At 34.0% G+C, this 18,664-nt stretch overlaps 2 protein-coding genes across 2 annotated transcripts; both read left to right on the forward strand.

Moving 5' to 3' along the window:
* The first annotated feature begins 4,450 nt into the window (after positions 1–4,450).
* LOC116123117 (putative pectinesterase/pectinesterase inhibitor 45) lies at positions 4,451–6,455 on the forward strand. Its single transcript, XM_031408917.1, has 3 exons — positions 4,451–5,370; positions 5,460–5,620; positions 5,764–6,455. Exons 1-3 carry the CDS (start codon positions 4,451–4,453, stop codon positions 6,453–6,455), a joined length of 1,773 nt encoding a protein of 590 aa, XP_031264777.1.
* Positions 6,456–13,475: 7,020 nt separating this feature from the next.
* LOC116123042 (pectinesterase/pectinesterase inhibitor PPE8B-like) lies at positions 13,476–16,745 on the forward strand. Its single transcript, XM_031408831.1, has 3 exons — positions 13,476–13,925; positions 14,397–15,002; positions 15,788–16,745. Exons 1-3 carry the CDS (start codon positions 13,631–13,633, stop codon positions 16,483–16,485), a joined length of 1,599 nt encoding a protein of 532 aa, XP_031264691.1. The 5' UTR covers positions 13,476–13,630; the 3' UTR covers positions 16,486–16,745.
* Positions 16,746–18,664: the final 1,919 nt, after the last annotated feature.

The raw sequence follows: 18,664 nt of genomic DNA on the forward strand, positions 1-18,664 counted from the left end.
TTGACAACTAAACATCAGCCTGCCAAGTTAATTGAACTCGTTGCAAATAAGGGTAGTCACTCGAACTCTTATCTGATCGATAGTTTCAAGATCCTGAAAGATTAGTTGAGATACGTATAAGTTGGTCCGGATATACTTTGTCATAAAAAGAAAAAAGGTTAATTGAGCCAAATCTCATTTATTTCAAATCGGCTTTAATTTGTAAACCATTCATGGTGGTTCATTTGCTCACATGGCCCCTCCTCCTCCCTTGAAGAAATTCCAGTAAATCATCCACCATGATTATTTTATCATAAGGTTTAGCTCTATCATGAATACAATCATCTAAAATAATAATAAATTCTATAATATTTCAAAAATAATTAGGTCAGACATAAGTATAACTTAACTTCTGACTTAAAATTTTATTATAATCTAATAGACTGGAAAGAAGTTGAAGCCCTCTTTCAACTTGTATACTATTGTATGATCATAACAATAAATTATTATTTTAAAATCGCTTAATCCATATAAATAATGGTAAACATCGACCCCATGAGGTATAATATAATAGAGTAACACTAAACTCACTAACACTTCTCACTAACTTTCTCTCACTAACGGCACATGTCAGTTCATAATTCGTCAATTCACATGGGTCCTGCCTAACCAAACCAATCACAAACTCCCACATAGGGTCAGTAAGAGGGATTAGTGAGGTTAGTATTATTGAATATAATAATAAAATATCTATGAGGTTTTTGAAAAAAAAAAAAAATTCCTTATAGTTAATGAACTGTTAGTGAGCTGTCAACATTTACTCTGCTATGAGTTAGCAAATGTTATCAAATTGCTCTCTTACTATTTATTTTAACGTCTAAAACTTAATGATTAGGAAATTTTTGTTATTTTTGAAACTTCAAGGGGATGTTATTTTATCATACCTCATGGGATTAAATAATAACCCTTTCGTACTATTTGGTCTGGGGAATTTTTTATCACTGAAAAGATAGGATTATCACTGAGATAAATTACCTTGAAGATTAATAAAGAATATTATATTAATATGTTTGGTTAGATTGTTGATTATAAATAATTAATATATTTGGTTGGAAGGAATAAAATATTATTGGAGGGGTTTTTACTAAATTACCCTTCCTTTTTAATATTATTATTATTATTTAGAATATTTTTTGACCCCCTATATTTGAGAATTTAGCTAAAAACAGTCTAGCAACAAAAAATTAAAACCTAACAAAATACCCCCAACCATCCAAGACGATTGTCAGCCGATAGTCACCACCACTAGCCGCTATCGACAGTCAATGAAACGATGCACGATTGGCCGGATCTGGCCATTACCGGCTAGATCTATGGCTGCTAATGATTGTGGATATGGCTAGAAATGGCTTTGGCCAATCTATGGCCAGATCGACGCATTGCTGGCCAGATCCAACCGATCATGCATTGTTTAGACGACTACCAGAGACAGTCGACAATGGTGGTCGATGGCCAGCAGTCGTCTTGGGTGATTGAGGGTATTTTGGGTATTATTCATCTAAATAGTGAATGTATTTCTATCCAAAAAATTAATATATGAGGTTACGGAAGTCATTTCGCATATTTGGGCTAATTGTTATTTAGTAGATATAAGAGAGCATTTGTGTCCACAATGTTTATAAATTAAGGATAAAATTGGTATAAACATTGGATTACCTCGGTAATAAAAAATAGCACCCTTTCAGATAGTAATCGAATTACCCTTTATATTACCTATAGTAATCACTATTGGTATTGATCGATTACTAGAATCTTTAGTTACTTGACATCCAAATATGGTAGTTATCGAATTAAAAGATAGATTACCGGTGTTATCTTTTATGACCTCGAACCAAATGCTATGTTTATGTCCATAAGACACACCATACTGTATATCTATTAAATCAAATTGGCCCATAAGCGGTTTATACAGTGGCTGGGGCCTGGCCCAAGCCAAAAAAATTTAAAAATGATCTGGTTAATTTATAACATTAATCCCCATAAGGTATGATAAAATTACAAATTTTCCTAAGGTTTTACAATGACAGAAAACTCTCTACTGTTAAGTTTTAGATGTTAAAAAATCAATAATACAGCAATTTGATAATATTAATTAACTCATAAAAAAGTAAATTTTAACACTTCATTACTGTCAGAGTTATTTTAGAAACCTTAAGGGTCTGCTTAGGAGTTTTTTTTTCCGCTGGTTTTAAAGGGTTTTTAATCAGATTGGTTTTGAGGTGTTCTAAAACCATTACTTGCCAAATTTTTTTTGCATTGGTTTTAATTGGCTCAAAAACCCCTCAAAACTAGTGTAGTGTATTTTTGAGGGGTTTATAAAACACCCCAAATCGGGGTGTTTTAGTTGGTTTTAAAATTTTATTCCATAAATACCTATCTACTACAAAACTATCCCAATTGTATCTAAATTTTTTTTTAATCATATTATGCGCGTCTCCAACCATATTAAATATAAAATAATTTTAAACAATTATAAAAAAGAAAAAAAATTATCAAAATCCCATTTCTAGATGCTTTCTTGGAGAATTGGAGTTACAATTTTTCAATCATTCTAGATGCTGCAAAGAATGGCGAAGAAGGATAGAGAGACTTTATCATATTTGAAGTTATAAAATACTAATAAGTAAAAAAACAAAATAAAGAAATCTTACCTTGTAATTGAAAAAACAAAACTCCCAAGTATTGGTTGAAGTTGGGTATTTTTATGAGCATATATGTAAATTTATCATTTTAAAAAACTGTCAGAACCGCTAAAAAATAAACTCCCAAGCACAAGTTAGGTGTTTTAAAAACCGCTACTAAAAACTTCTCAAAATCGCTCCGATAGTTTACCTTCATAACCGCTACTATGAAACTCCTAAGCGGACCCTCCTAAGGGAATTTTATTATTATATCATACCTCAGGCAAGGACGAAGGGAGGGGGATCAAGGCTTTAATTTTTAATTTTTTTGACAAGTTTTGTAATTTGTCCCTAAATGAAAAGTAAAATGCAAAAAAACTAAATTCATCAAATAAGTTAAATTCTCATTTTTCTTTTTAGGATGTCAAGACTAAACCCTTTTTCTCTACTTCCTAGACCCGTTCTTTCTCTATTGCCCATAACTGATTCAACAACTTAGGTTTCAAACTTTTTCCTAATTTCTAATTCTTTATCCACACAAATGTAGTTTTCTCCTGCCTCTCGAGCTGGCAAGCTCCTTTTTTCTTCAATTTGTCAGATAATAATAATACATTTTTTATTTGTATTTTTTATTTTGAAAGTTTAAGTTTAAATTATAGATTATGATTTAGGAAGATGAAATTGTTCTTACTTACTCAAAAAAAAAAAAAAAAAAAAATTAGATTGTCATTGAGACCACAAATCGTACCCTTTTTTTTATTTGTGATCATATATTAAAGTTAGAGGAAGTAAAAAGATATTTTTTTAAAGTTATTTTGGAGTTGGCCTTGGGACTACTAACATGTATTGGTGGATTTTGTGTGTTTTTTTTTTTTTTTTAATGGAAAAGATGAAATCCCTAAAGTATACAATACTTTCAAAAGATAAAATCTTGTCAAAGACAATTATAAATATATTAGTTAATGAGAATTTTATATATATAAAACTTGTGCTTATTTTAATTTAAAATTGTATTGTTTTTCAAACTTTGACCCCTTACATTCCATTTTTGTTTACATCCCTGACCTAGGGCACCTATCTTCAACCCAAAAATTATTTAAGCTTTTTTGTTTGTTTGTTTGTTTGTTTGTTTACTCTTAAACAATAAATTTTACTTTAGCGCCTCATTTATTGGTTTTTATACATTAATACTCCAAATCTTATTATAATCTGGATGACCCCTTTGTTGGACTCGATTACAAAACGAAGTCCACTCCAACTCTGACAAAATTCAGTAATATTGGTTTCAATCATGAACAAAAAAATTTAAAAAAATGTTATTGTAATTTCATTTTTGACATGCCACAGCTTCACATTCTTGAATGTTAACATAGACTTAAAATAACAAATATTAACTATAAGTCATAACCACACCAAGAAATACGGCTTGCCCATCTTTCCCCATACTAATTCACTTGACAAGCTCTTTCAATACTAATTATACTTTCTCATTTATAGATTTATGTTATGTTTACAACAGTAATTTCCCACATTTTGAAGCCAATTAAACGAGGGAAAAACGATTTTTAGGGGCACCATTCTGTATCACCCATTTTGCAAATCTCCCTAACCGAATTTTAATTACAGTACCTGAAAATTCTCCTGTCCATTTCTGCTTCTGTGAAATCTCAAAATCATAGAATTTTTTTTCTTTTTTTTTTTTTTTTAACATTATCACTCTTTCTCTTTCTTTCTCAGCCTTCTTGGGTTGAATGTAAGGCAGAGACATCTCTGCCTCAGGCCGTATCAGAATGGTATTTCAAGATTTTGACCAACTATCAGAGCGCAGAAGGGTTGAAAGACAACGCAAATTTAGAAAGAGAGTTACCATCGCCGCCATTGTTGCCTTTGTCTTACTTGTTTTAATTGTTTTTGCGATTTTTGCCATTATCAATCTTGATAAAAAAGGCCGAGGTCCCCTTTCATCAGGAGAATCATCCCTTAAAGATTTTGCACGGGCTCAAAAATTGATTAAAACTATATGTAATGGTACCAACTACCAGACCTCTTGCAATGACACCCTCTCGGATGCAGCAAAGAAGAATAGTTCCTTGAATCAACCCCATAAATTTATCGAAGTTGCTATAACAGCCATTAATGATGAGGTAGAAAAGGCCTTCAACAAGGCGAAAGGATCCGATCTGAAAACCAAAGAAGAGAAAGCCGCGTTGAATGTTTGTAAGAAAGTATTAGATGATGCTAAAGAAGACTTGAAGAAAGCTATTTCTGAAGCTGACCCCAAAAATCTGCTAGAGAACCTCAATGAAAAATCTGCTGATTTGAATAATTGGCTAAGTGCAGTTATGTCTTACCAACAGACATGTGTTGATGCTTTTCCTGAAGGGGATTTAAGGTCTCAAATGGAGAAGAACATGAATATTACAAAGCAACACACCAGCAATTCCCTTGCAATCATCCAAAAATTTTCGAGTTACCTTTCGACATTGAGGCACACAATAGGAACATCTCGCCGCCTTCTCGAATCCATCCCTCATTCATTGGACAGCGATGGACTTCCTTCTTGGATTAGCTATGAAGATAGGAGAATATTAGAGAGTTCTGAGAATGATAAGGAAATTAAACCACATGCCACCGTGGCGAAAGATGGAAGCGGCAACTTTAAATCACTTTCTGCTGCATTGGAAGCAATGCCAAAACAACGCAATGACAGGTATAGTCCTTCAGAGTTTAATCCTATTGATCTTATATAAAGTTTTACAATGTTGTTTTTAATGTTTCATCCACTCTAATGCAATGCAGGTATGTCATCTATGTTAAAGAAGGAATTTATGAGGAAACTGTGACTATTACCCAGGAAATGACAAAAGTTACCATCATGGGAGATGGATCTCAAAAATCCATCATCAATGGGATAAAAAATGTTGCCGACGGAGTTAATATGTATGATACTGCAACTCTTGGTACGTTTGTCACTTAAAAACATTTTGCAACTTTTAGTTTTATGGACCCTTTGTATGTGACACAACACAATATTTGCGGCAATCTGCACAATAGCTTTAAATTGCTAATTGCAGGGATTTTACCTTTGTTATTTGTTTTGCAGTGGTTATAGGAGAAGAGTTTTTGGCTAAATCAATGGGATTCTGGAACAATGCGGGTCCGGAAAAGCGTCAGGCGGTGGCTGCTCGAGTCCAATCTGACCGTTCAATTTTTGTCAACTGCCGTTTTGAGGGGTATCAAAACACACTTTGGGCACAAACTCACCGCCAGTTCTACAGAAACAATGTGGTTCTTGGCACCATTGATATCATCTTCGGTGACGCAATGGCAATCTTCCAGAACACCCTGATAACGGTTCGAAAACCCTTGGACGGTCAACAAAATTCAATTCTAGCTCAGGCAAGGCTAGACAATTTTGAAACCACAGGATTTGTGCTACAAAACTGTCGCATTGAGCCTCACGAATCGCTTCAATCTGTCAAAAACAATGTCAAGAGTTACCTCGGCAGGCCCTGCAAGGAGTACTCTAGAAGCGTCGTAATGGAATCAACAATCGGTGATTTCATTGACCCTGAAGGGTGGGTGGCATTCAAGGGAGATTTTGGAATCAAGACTTTGTATTTTGCAGAGTATAAGAACAAAGGAGGCAATGCGAATACGGATTCCAGGGTGAAGTGGCCGGGTTTCAAGGTGATTGAGAAGGACGAGGCTGCTAAGTATACAGTAGGAAGTTTCTTCCCGGGAGATTGGATCACCAAGACAGGTGTTCCTGTTCACCTCGGCTTGTTTGAATAATTAATTTATTGATTTATTAAAGGTTATTACTAGTTTAATTCAAGAAAAGTGACTATCTAATGAGGATTTTATTTCTTGAAAGACACCAGGTTTGTTTCCTTCCCAGGATGGTTTTACTAATCATTTCCAATATTGTGTGTATATAATCTTTCATTTCTGGGTTCAAACCTTATGATCACCTATCATAATAACATTGTTTACCTAATCTTTTGAAATTTTAGGATGTTCAATGTGACCCAAGATTACTTAAAAATTAAGACAAACATGTAGGACATCTATGGAAGTTAGTTTTTTTTTTTTTTTTGTCTCTCTCTCTCTCTCAAGAAACACCTTGAGAGAGAGAAGAGAAGAATGTGTTTGGTGGAGAAAAAAAGAATAATACTTTACGTACTAACGGATTTTATTAATCAGTGTACTAACCTTTGTTAAAATAACACATAGTATCCGTATTATGCGTATGGTACCCGTACTATAATTTAAGTTAGTACACTGGTTAGTAAAATTCGTTAGTACCCTACCCATAGCATTACCCGAGAAAAAAATTGGTTCTACTTTTAGACGAGTGACGTCAATTTACCAAGTAAATTAGAAGGAAAATAAGAAACAGAGTAAATAAATACAATGAGAATTTTTTTTTTTAAATTTTTTAATAAGATATATTTTTCCGTAAAACCTAAAAGGGGTATTTGGTTGGGGGTTATATAAGATTACTGAGATTATATCATCTTCTATTACTTGATTACTAAGTTTGGTTGTCAAATAATATAAGATTTCAGTAATCTTCCAATACCAATAGTAGTTACTATTGGAGCTAATATAATAACCTCAATTTTCTTAGATATCATAAGATTACCAAGGTAATCTTATTTTTGTTACAATTTTATCCTTCATTAATAAAATTTTAGGACAATAATACCCTTATTTTAAAATTAATTTACATGAATCTGGCTTTTACTATTTCACCCCAATTAATTAACTTTTAGGACAAAATTACCCTTGAATTCAAAACAAATTGTGGCCCACCCAAGCCACCACCCCCACCAACCTGCCGCCAGCCAAACACCGTCGGTCGCCGCTGGGAGTCACTGAAAGAAGTTGGAAATCATTGTGAGTAGCCCACCGTCACCGAGAGGCTCTGATATGGCTATTTCTGGCTACATTAATGGCCGAAAATGGCTAGATCTATTCTGGCCAAATCTACTCTGATATGGCATTTTCAGCCATCAATATGGCCAGAAACGACTATATCGAAGCCTCCCGGTGTCTCAATTACTCACGGCGACTCCAGGCGACTTCCGACGGTGTATGGCGGTGGCAGGCAATGGCTTGGGGGTGGTGGAGGTGATTTTGTTATAAATTAAAGTTTTATATAAGCGGGGGTGTTTTAGCTAAATCTGAAATATTGGGGGTTAAAAGAAATGATTCAAAAATTTATAATAAAAATAATATTATATTAATATTTAAAAAGAGGGTAATTTAGTAATTTAAATAATATACACACTAATTTATTCTAACTAACCAAGCACATTTTCCTAAAGATTCCCAGTAATTTTCAAAGTAATCTAACTTTCTAGTAATCTAACATTTCTAGTAATCCAACATTCACTGAACCAAACACAAGAGATATAACATGCTAATCTAATTGGTATGAACTCAAAGTTGGCCTGACGGTCAAGAAGTAATCCATTCATTAACTTTCTGGGTTCAAACCTTAGGATCACCTACCACATTTGTGACTTACCTTGGAAAATTAAGTTTGTAGGGTATTCAATGAGTTCTAGGGATTAGATCTCATGGATGAGTTAATCTTGCGTATAAACTAGCCTGGACACCTCGGTCATAATAAAAAAAAAAAAAATAATCTAATTGGTATGGAGAGGACATTTACTAAAGTTAGATAGTTACAAAAAAAAAAAAATAAATAAATTTGTCTTTTCGAATTTTCTTACCTCTCTTGTTTGAATTTCNCAATTTTTAACATATATATCCCTAAAAGTATAAGTTGGAATCTGATTGGACCACAAATTGAAATTGTGAGGGATGAATTGTGATTTATGAGATCATATCCTGGCTCTCTGTTGATATTTGATGATGACAATGATGGTGAAGAAAAATTATACTAAAATGAAATTACTTCTAGAAACAAGGGCCAATTTTTCTTCGCCAGCGTCAAGTGTCGGTTCATTTTGCAGTCAACTCCATTCAACTATTCTTTTTATTATTAACTATTTAGATCACTTTCTGTACATCTTAATTAATCTTTTAGAATTTTTAAACTATCAATCAAATGATAGCTTTAATGACCATCTTTAGGGACGTAGTCAGAATTTTGAGTGAATGGATTCAAAACATCTAAATTAATAAATTTACAATAAAATATATACTGAAATCCCAAATCTTGTAACTTAGGCTTTTCAAAATCTAAAATTCAATTTTCTAATTTCAAATTCATTTATTAAAGTCAGCAAAAATCTATTCATGATTTTTTATCAATTAAGAAAAAAAATATTATTTTATCTTGTAACCTTCAAAAGAATAACTTTTCTCGTAATTTAACCTAAGAAAGAAGAAAGTATGAAAGAGAATGAGAGGAAATGGAAAATGGAAAATGGAGAAAAAGTAAAAAAATGTTAATTAATTTAAGTTTCTGTGTGGTTAAAATTGTAAATTCTATAATATATAAATTTTTTTTTTTTTTTTTTTTTTTTTAAAGTTAAGTGGGTTCAGTTGGACCCAGTGTACTTGACTAATTGCTTAACAACCTTTATTAATGATCCAACAAAAAACTCATGAACCTCCATTCAACTATTCACTTATTATATTTGTGTCAACTCATCTTAATAATTATGATATTTTTTATTTATAAACTCTCTCCGATATTATTTTTCCACATTTTATATATCTATCCGGGATTTAATTAAGAGTGTGTTTGGTGGAGGTAATCTCCAATTATTAAGATAATATCATCTTATATTATTTGATTACCACTTTTAGTTATCAAGTAATATAAAATTCTGATAATCTTTCAAAACTAATAACAATTACTGTTGATGATATAAGAGGTAATTTAGTTACTTCAATTTTCTTAGGTATTTTAAAATTACTTAGTAATCTTATTTTTGTTACAATTTTATCTCTAATTATTAAAATTTTTAGACAATAATACCCTTGTTTTAAAAATAATTTACAAAAGTACTAATGGACTATTTTATCCCTATATACAAAAAAATTTAGGACATAAGTACCCCTAGACTTTAAAAAAATTACCCAAGGGTGGTGGTTGGATATGGCCACCACCGTTGGCTGCCAACGTTAGAACGACACATGATCGGTTAGATCTGACCGATCGTGCACCGATTTGGCCGTTTTCGACCATATCTACGACTTCTAGTCGTTAATGACGGCCAGATCTCTAGCCATTTTCGATATATCTAGTCAGAAATAGCTAGATCGGTGCACAGCCAGCCAGATTGGGTTGATCGTGCATCATTCTGGCCACTACCACCGCCGTCGACGGTGGTGGGAGGAGTCTGTCAATGGCTTGGGGTGGATGATGGTGTTTTTGTTAAGTTTTAAACTTTTTTGGTTACAAGGGTATTGTAACAATATCTCAAACCTAGGGGGTTAAATGAAATTATTCAAAAACAATAATATTACAGTATATTAATATTTAAAAATGAGGACAATTTAGTAAATTATATAATATACCTACTAATTTATTCTTTACAGCCAAACATATTAATATAACATACCCACTAATTTATTCCAATAAATCAAATACATTTCCCTAAAAATTCATAGTAATCTTCAAAATAATATATCTTTCCATTAATATAACATTTCATGTGTGTTTATTTCGGGGGCATAGAAGATAACACTGGTAATCTATCTTATTTTTCAGAAATTACTATGTTTAGGTGTCAAGTAATAAAAGATTAATAAAAAATTTGGACACAAATGCCCTCATATGTCTACTAAATAACAATTAGTCCAAATGTGCCAGATGACTTCTTTAGCCTCATATATTATCATTTTAGACAGAAATACCCTCACTATTTACATTGATAATACCCAAAATACCCACAGCCACCTAAGACAATTGCTTGCCATTGGCCACCACCGCCGGTCGTCGCTGGCAGTCATCAGAATGATACACGACTGGTTGGATCTTGCCAGCTGTGCGTCGATCTAGCCGTTTTTGGCCAGATCGAAGGCCAAAATAGACAGATGGTTGTGGATCTAGTTGGAAAAAAAATGAGATCCATGGCTATAAATAGCCACAAATCTGGTCATTTCGGCCAGATCCACCACCGTTAATGACCACAGATATTGCCGTTAATGGCCAGAATAGATTTGGCTTTCTAGCCAGATACATGGCTATCTGACCGTTTTCAGCCTTTTGGCTAGATCATCGCACGATCAGCCAAATCCAGTCAATTGTGCGCTATTTCGATGACTATCGACAACGGTTGGCGTTGATGGCTGATAGCCGATAATCATCTTGGGTGGTTAGGTGTATTTTGTTAAATTTTAAACTTTTATTGTTAGGATGTTTTAGTTAAATTCTCAAATATAGAGGATTAAAAATAATGTTCTAAATAATAATATTAACAAGAAAAGGCAATTTAGTAAAAACCTTTTGATAATATTTTATTTCTCCCAACTAAACATATTGATTATTTATATTTACTAATCTAACTAAATATATTAGTATAATATTCTCTTATTAATTTTTAAGATAATTTATCTAAGTAGTAATCATATGTTTTCAGTGATAAAAAATTTCTCCAAACAAACGTGCCCTTTTAATAATAAAATATTTCCTTAACGAAATACAGCATAAGGGTTAAATCATAATAAATATTATATTGACGATATAATAATTAAAATCATAATTGAAGTGAAAAAATTGGAGTTAATACATAGCTTTTAATCACAGTCAAGGTGTTTGTATTTTAGTAATAATTTAAAATGTGAAATCGTGTATATTTGTAGAAAGATTACGGATGAAGTAAGCAATGGAATAATTGAAGAGAAGAGGAATGAAACTACTCGAGTGTGAGTGCCCACACATACACATCGGCTCTGGCATGTACACGTGATGGACCGCCAATTGTATAATATATGTGGATTTGAAAGTGTCAAATTTCTTAATCTCGGTTTCTTAAAGATTACGACTATTGGCAATAATCAAGCTGTAAAAACGCGTTTTCTCAGTCCCGGCCCCCAACTTTAAAGTCTACCGTCTCTTTAGCTTTTAACTCTTTTGAAAAAGATCCCATTGATGCCTTTTTTTTTTCTTTTTTTTTTTTTATATAAGCTTGCAACATCTCCACTCTCCAGTATCTTGTTTTTAGAAAGAAACAATTAAATAAACATCACTTTTTTTTATTCTTCCTTGATTTGGGTTTTTCTTTTTGGAAAAAATAAATAATTTATGTTTGAATGTAACGTAAATAATTTATGCAGAGCTTGGTAGGGCTTCAAGTTTTAAAGTCGAGGGATTTGTGGATTTAAAATTATTCGATTGTGCTCCAGTTGATTAGAATTCTTTGCAAATGCATGTATTTGAAACTTCTACAAAAAGAGTTTGTGAAATCTAAGAACAAATTACAAAACCCAATTTGATGATGTTATCCTTTTCGCGTGGAAAATGCGTAGAGACAAGTCAAAATTCCAGCTAATGAAAACGTTTTTTCCCTTGATTATTCATACGTAGACCCATCCCTTGATTATGACCAAAAAGTTAAAAAAAAAACAGATTTCACAGCAATTTTCTATCCTTTCTTCATATAGGAATTCTATGTTCAAATAATCAAACTCAAGACAAAACTGAAAACTCGCAGAAGGGTGCATCCCATTACAATTTCCCATGATGAATTTGTAACGTTGTGGTCAAATTTTACTTAAAAAAAAAAAAAAAAGACTGTGTTCTAAGTTATTTGGCGAAAAGGGTTAGTTAGAAGTTTCACAGTGTGCTGAAATCTATGAGTAATTTACGATGACTGGAGTTGAATTGATAGGGAGAGAAAATGGTTGGTAACAGAACACAATCACATAGACTTCATTAAAACGGCATCGAGAACATGTAGAGGGTCCCCTCAATAATTGTTAAACTTGTAGCTGAAGCCTGAAATTGGGATTCCGAAGAACAAGAACAAGCGTGTTCAAAAAGTGGCGTTTGATTCCTTCTCTGCTGCTGTAACGCGAGAAGTGAAAGTTTTCAAAAAGTGGTTTTTGATTCCTGGACCTGTTTTTCCAATTGAAATGAAAGCGAGGACTATCGCACAAACCCATAGACATTAGTACATTACACAGTTTTGGCAAATTGGTAGGACCACTATATGTAATTAATTTTTTTTTTTTTTTCTTTTATGGGATGAGTTAAGGCATGGTTTGAACCTAGAAACTAGAAAAAGAGAGCAAATTTATTTGACTATTATACTAACCCCATGAAGTTCATACAAAATTTTGTTTCTAAGCTTATCTATTACAAGTTTATTTAAATTCAAAATTCTTCTTATTCTTTTCATCTTCCCTTTCTACACTTATAAAATAAAACTTTAACTTCAAATCAAGATTTTTATCATAAAATTGTAACTATTGACATATTTGAGATAAATTTAACTACCTCTAAGTGATTGAGTGGTTTGATAGAAATCTCTTGAACGTCTTGAGTTCGAGTTTCTCTTCGGTTGCTAATAGAGATAGTTACTAGAGTTTTTATTCTACCAATAGTTTTAAGGTATCAAAAAATTAATTGAAGTACGTGTAAACTAATCCGGATACACATGGTTTAAAAAAAAAAAAAAAAAAGCAGAAATTGTTGCATAATTTTTATCATATCTCTTACTTTAAAAACATAAGATTAATTATTCACGAAATCGAGATGCCCCTGTTGTTTGAATTCCCCTGATCTAGAATTGAAGAAAAGGAGTCCTGAGCCATTGATGAGCGCCGACACGTGATAATCATAAAAATAAAAGCAATATTAAACTTACTATTTAATCACTCATGTAGTCGCCCTCTTCTTTAATTCCCTCACCTGCCAAACTCAACTCCCCCCCACTTTCTCCTTAAATACACTAAACCTCCTTCTTCCTCATGACCCTCTTCCTTTAGTTTCATTTCTTTCTCTTTTCACTATCTCATTCTTTTCTTTTATTCCCTCAAACATGCAGTTCTTCAAACTCATTATATTCCTGCTTCTCTTTCTCACTGCTGCTTCATGTGTTAGCTCTGACTCAAACGACTTGCCCTTTGCGTGCTTAAAGGTTCCCACTTCCACATTCGTCAGCTCTTTGCAGACCGCCATTGCCGTTATACACCACTCCACTCCTATCATTTCCCAGTTTGCTAATTTGTTTGGAGATTTTCGCCTTAAAAATGCTGTATCGGATTGTCTTGATTTGCTTGATTTTTCCATTGATGAGTTGGAATGGTCTGCCTCTGCTTCTCAAAATCCTAATGGTAACATATCTTTCTGCTATAGATATATGAATGAGTACTAGAATGGTATTGCTGATTGCAATAATCTTAGTATATTTAATATTATCTTTGAAGCAATCTTCGTAACTAGATTTCGACAAGTCCCGCTGGCCGTCTTTCAATAACTATTCATCTTCTTTCCCACATTTCCATTAATTGCTTGAATGTACTTTGTCTCCAATACTAAGATGCAGGGGACCTCTGCTTTTATTGTCAAACAATTATTTTTTACATTATGGATGATTTTTCCCACAACTGAACTTGAAATGCAATATCTTATGTCTTAAGGATTTCTTTCATTCTTTGATGCAACGTTGAAAGAGTGTAAAGAGTAATGCAAAGTGATTGTTGCTTTACTATCAGCCAACTTTAACTAACTTAACAAAGAAGGTCTACACTTTCTTATGACGTAGACGTTCATACTAGATAACAAAAATTAATGTTCAATTACAGGCAAACATAACAGTAGCGGTGATCTAAGTTCAGATTTGAGAACATGGTTAAGTGCTGCACTCGCTAATCAGGAGACATGCATTGAAGGATTTGAAGGCACAAATGGCATCGTCAAAGGCGTGGTGGAAGGAGGCCTTGAACAAATCTCTTCATTGGTTCAGGAACTTCTAACAATGGTGCATCCTGTCTCTAGTTTAAAGTCCAATGGGAGTAGCCAGAACGGAGGCAAAGGTAAAGGTGGCGGCGGCGGGGGCAAAGGTGGTGGTAAATCAGGGCGGAAGTTCACAGAAAACAACCAATTTCCCTACTGGTTTAAACGTGAGGACAGGAAATTATTGCTGGTAAATGGGGTTCAAGCTGATGCCATAGTAGCAGCAGATGGGACTGGAAATTATAGTAGCATAATGGATGCAGTGTTGGCAGCGCCAGACTACGGTATGAAAAAATATGTAATTTATATTAAAAGTGGCTTATATAAAGAGTATGTGGAGATCAAGAAAAAGAAATGGAACCTTATGATGGTTGGAGATGGAATTAACGCTACAATTATTTCTGGGAATAGAAGTTTTATTGATGGCTGGACCACCTTCAGGAGTGCCACCTTCGGTAAGTAACTCTATTTATTGGGCTTAATTCGTATAGTTTGGCTTAATTTTAAGGCATAGTGATTTCTATTTTTATGGATTAGGAAGAAGGGTTTTATATTAAACATTATTGGTAAAAGGGGTTGGGGCCAATGGAGTATAAATGAAGCTATATAATATTCTTGAAGACAAAGGGTAATGCATGAGATGAGATGCTAGCTTGAAGTGGATATATCATATATGTACAAGGACCACATTTATACTTTTGATAAATTTGTTAAAGTAAAGATAGTCATCAACCATATTATGAATTTAATTTAATGTTAGGCTTTAATGGGGAACCTTTTACCTATACCCTAGTAGTACTGCGCTGGCTGGCTGGCAAAGCCTATTGTGAATGTGACCTCTCATCTAATTAGCTCAAAGATTATTGTCAAAATTTAATTATTAGTACCACTTTTAAGCCCTCCTCGTCCCCAGGAATTAATTAAGAAAACTTAAGTTAATGTTTACCAAGTTAAGCTTTTGTTAAATATATTTTTGTCAAAATAGCAATTAGAACCGGTCTTGGTTTTTCCCATGTGGAAATAAATAAAATAGTTGAGCCAGTTATTATTGTTATCCTTTCAAATTAATTATTGCTTCCCATAATACAGAATTCTGCTTCTGGCAGTGGCACACATTTAAAGACTGATGCAGAAGCAGTTTGAACTTCAAAAATCATACTGGCTCTTTAGTTAAAACTAAGGGGATATTGAATTGTTACGAGCCCTGTAAATGATTAATTTTTGTTTATGAAACCTGCAGCTGTAAGTGGAAGAGGATTCATAGCGCGTGACATAACATTTGAGAACACAGCAGGACCAGAGAAGCACCAAGCTGTTGCACTACGATCAGACTCCGATCTATCTGTATATTTTCGCTGCGAAATTAAAGGCTACCAAGACTCCCTCTACACGCACACAATGCGGCAATTCTTCCGCGAATGCAAGATCAGTGGCACAGTTGATTTCATTTTTGGGGACGGCACTGTGGTGTTCCAAAACTGCCAAATCCTGGCGAAAAGAGGCCTGCCAAATCAAAAGAACACCATAACCGCACAAGGCCGCAAGGACCCCAATCAACCAACAGGCTTCTCCATCCAATTCTGCAACATCACAGCCGATTCAGACCTCTTACCGTTCGTGAATTCCACAGGAACGTACCTCGGCAGACCCTGGAAGCTGTATTCAAGAACCATATTCATGCAAAATTACATAAGCAATATTATAAAGCCAGAAGGATGGCTGGAGATGAACAATGATTTTGCTTTGGATACATTGTATTATGCGGAGTATATGAATTATGGGCCGGGGGCTGGGCTGTCTAACAGAGTTAAGTGGCCTGGCTATCATGTTTTGAATAGCACTAGTGAAGCCTATAATTTTACGGTGGCGCAATTTCTTGAAGGAAACTTGTGGTTGCCATCAACTGGTGTTAAATACACAGCAGGTTTGGCCGTGTGAGAAGAAATGTAACATTTTCTTTATATATATTTTAACTAAAAATAGTGTGAAGTAGTAGCTGGCCCTGGAATTACTGTAAGTTCTATTAATTTACCCTCATTTTTTTGTTGAAGAAAATATGATTTGTTTAGCTGGTGATAAGTATCAAGTGTATTTTTATGCACAGAACCTATTAATTGATCCTTTTATTTTTTCGAGGTAGCGAAGATTTGACTTTGTTGCTTCTTTCAAGTAGCATACAAGAACTTTTATTATGTTAATCGCATGGTATTAGTTGTTTTTTGTAATTTGATAATGAGTAAGTGACTTTTTCCCACCCGAAAAATTTCACCTTAAAATGCCAGTTTATTACCAAACATAAATCTCTTAGTAATTAATGTTGCAAAAAAAGTAGTATAAATGGGGGCAGCATTGTGACAAAAATATCCTTTACAATTTAAATTAAAAGTTAATTTTGATCTTTCAATTTTTACTAAAAAGGACAAATTTTCCCCCCCTCACATTATTCTTTTTTGTTTTCCACTATTTTCTTCCTTTCTTTCACTTTTTCTGTCTGTTTTGAACCTACATTTCTTTCCCGTCAACTCCTTCCTTTCTTTCTTCTCTTCTTATTTTTCTTCCTTTCTTTTTTCTTCTCTCCTTCTCTCCATGGTTGTTCGGCCCTCGCGGTGGGTTTGGGTTTGCAGTGCACCGCTTTATGTCCCTGATGGTGGTATTTGTTAATAGATGTTTTTGTTTTTGGTTTTCTCTACTATGCGGGAAAAAAAAAGATTAAGATGAAATGATCTTAATTCTATGAGTATGATGATGATGATGGCATGATGTCTTAAAGATTGGTGGTTGGCCAGATCCGGACAAAGGTTGTTTAGAAAGAAAAAGGACAAAGATTGTGGCAAAAGTGTTGGTGGATGTGATGAGACAAGTAATTTATGGGTTGTTGATTATATGGGTACTATGTCAAGGTCCAGGTCTCTTTGTAGCTTTAGGGTCGGTGGGCTTTTCGCGTAAGAAGGTGGTGGTGATTTGATGAGTTATTCTGGAGCTCGGAGTTCTATTTTAGTTGCAAGGAGTTCTGGGGTCAACGCTGGTCTACTCTTTGATCCAGAGAGAAGAAGTGGCTTCAATGAAGCTGAGCCAAGAAAAGGTGGTTTTGATAATGAAAGGAGAGAGAGAGTTCAGAAAGAGGACGAGGAGAAAAGAGAGAAGGAGAAGAAAGAAGAAAAGAGATTTGTGGATTTGCTTGATTAATGGAGGTTTTGTGAAGATGGGAGATACGGTGATAGAATGGATAATTGATTCTATTCACCTGGCATATAATAATAAATAAATTTTAATTCAAACAGTTAAAAGGTGTTTTTGTCTTTATGGTGAATATCACTGAGATTGTTTGGTTTAGTATTTTAGATAGGATTTTGGAGATAGTATTGGGTTATTGAATAGGGGATTGGAGATAGTATTGGGTTATTGGATAGGGGAGTATTACGAGGTAAATTTTAAAAATTTGTGAAAAAGCCTTTAGGTTTACTAATTTAATTAAAGACCCTAACATATAAAATGTCAAAAACACCCCCAACACCTGCAGTGCCAGATTCCAGCCACCACCGTCGGAATCTGGCCGGAAAATTTTGTTACAGCACAAACCGGTGGATTTGTGCCGTAACACGTCGTTATGGCCTTTTCCGGCCAAATCCATGGTGGATCTAGCCGAAAAAGGCCAGATCTACGGTTTGTTATGGCAGTCGACGGCCGGAAAAGGCCAAACGACGGCCATCTTTGGTTGTTAGCGACGGCCAAAGATGTGGCCGTCATTTTCGGTCAACGACGGCCATTTCTTTGGCCGTCGCTGACGGCCTGATTTGGCCTTTTCCGGCCAGATCCACCAGAAAAGGCCACATCGGTGAACTTCTTAGGCCGTTACCGACGGTGGTGGCTGGAATCTGACAAGTTGGGTTGATGGGATTTTTTTTTTGTTAATTTTTAAACTTTTTTTTAGGGGATATTTAGTGAAATTAATAACCTTATGGGGTTTAAAAGTAATTAAAAAAATAGGGTAATATTTCTGGAATAATGTGCCAAACATTATTTGGAAAATAGGATTCAGAATATGGATGAAAATATTAAGCCAAACACAGCCACTGTTTTTAACGGAAATTGTTAAAGAAATCTGACGTTTAGGTGG

The sequence above is a fragment of the Pistacia vera genome, unplaced genomic scaffold (genome assembly GCF_008641045.1).
Source record: "Pistacia vera cultivar Batoury unplaced genomic scaffold, PisVer_v2 Contig1027, whole genome shotgun sequence".
NCBI lineage: Eukaryota > Viridiplantae > Streptophyta > Magnoliopsida > Sapindales > Anacardiaceae > Pistacia > Pistacia vera.

Bases quoted from the DNA above. Each gene is read 5' to 3' on its own strand.
- LOC116123117 (XM_031408917.1), top strand. From the start codon at position 4,451: ATGGTATTTCAAGATTTTGACCAACTATCAGAGCGCAGAAGGGTTGAA. The intron at 5,371-5,459 runs GTATAGTCCTTC...AATGCAATGCAG, and splicing joins CCAAAACAACGCAATGACAG to GTATGTCATCTATGTTAAAG. The intron at 5,621-5,763 runs GTACGTTTGTCA...TTTGTTTTGCAG, and splicing joins GTATGATACTGCAACTCTTG to TGGTTATAGGAGAAGAGTTT.
- LOC116123042 (XM_031408831.1), top strand. From the start codon at position 13,631: ATGCAGTTCTTCAAACTCATTATATTCCTGCTTCTCTTTCTCACTGCT. The intron at 13,926-14,396 runs GTAACATATCTT...GTTCAATTACAG, and splicing joins TGCTTCTCAAAATCCTAATG to GCAAACATAACAGTAGCGGT. The intron at 15,003-15,787 runs GTAAGTAACTCT...TGAAACCTGCAG, and splicing joins CTTCAGGAGTGCCACCTTCG to CTGTAAGTGGAAGAGGATTC.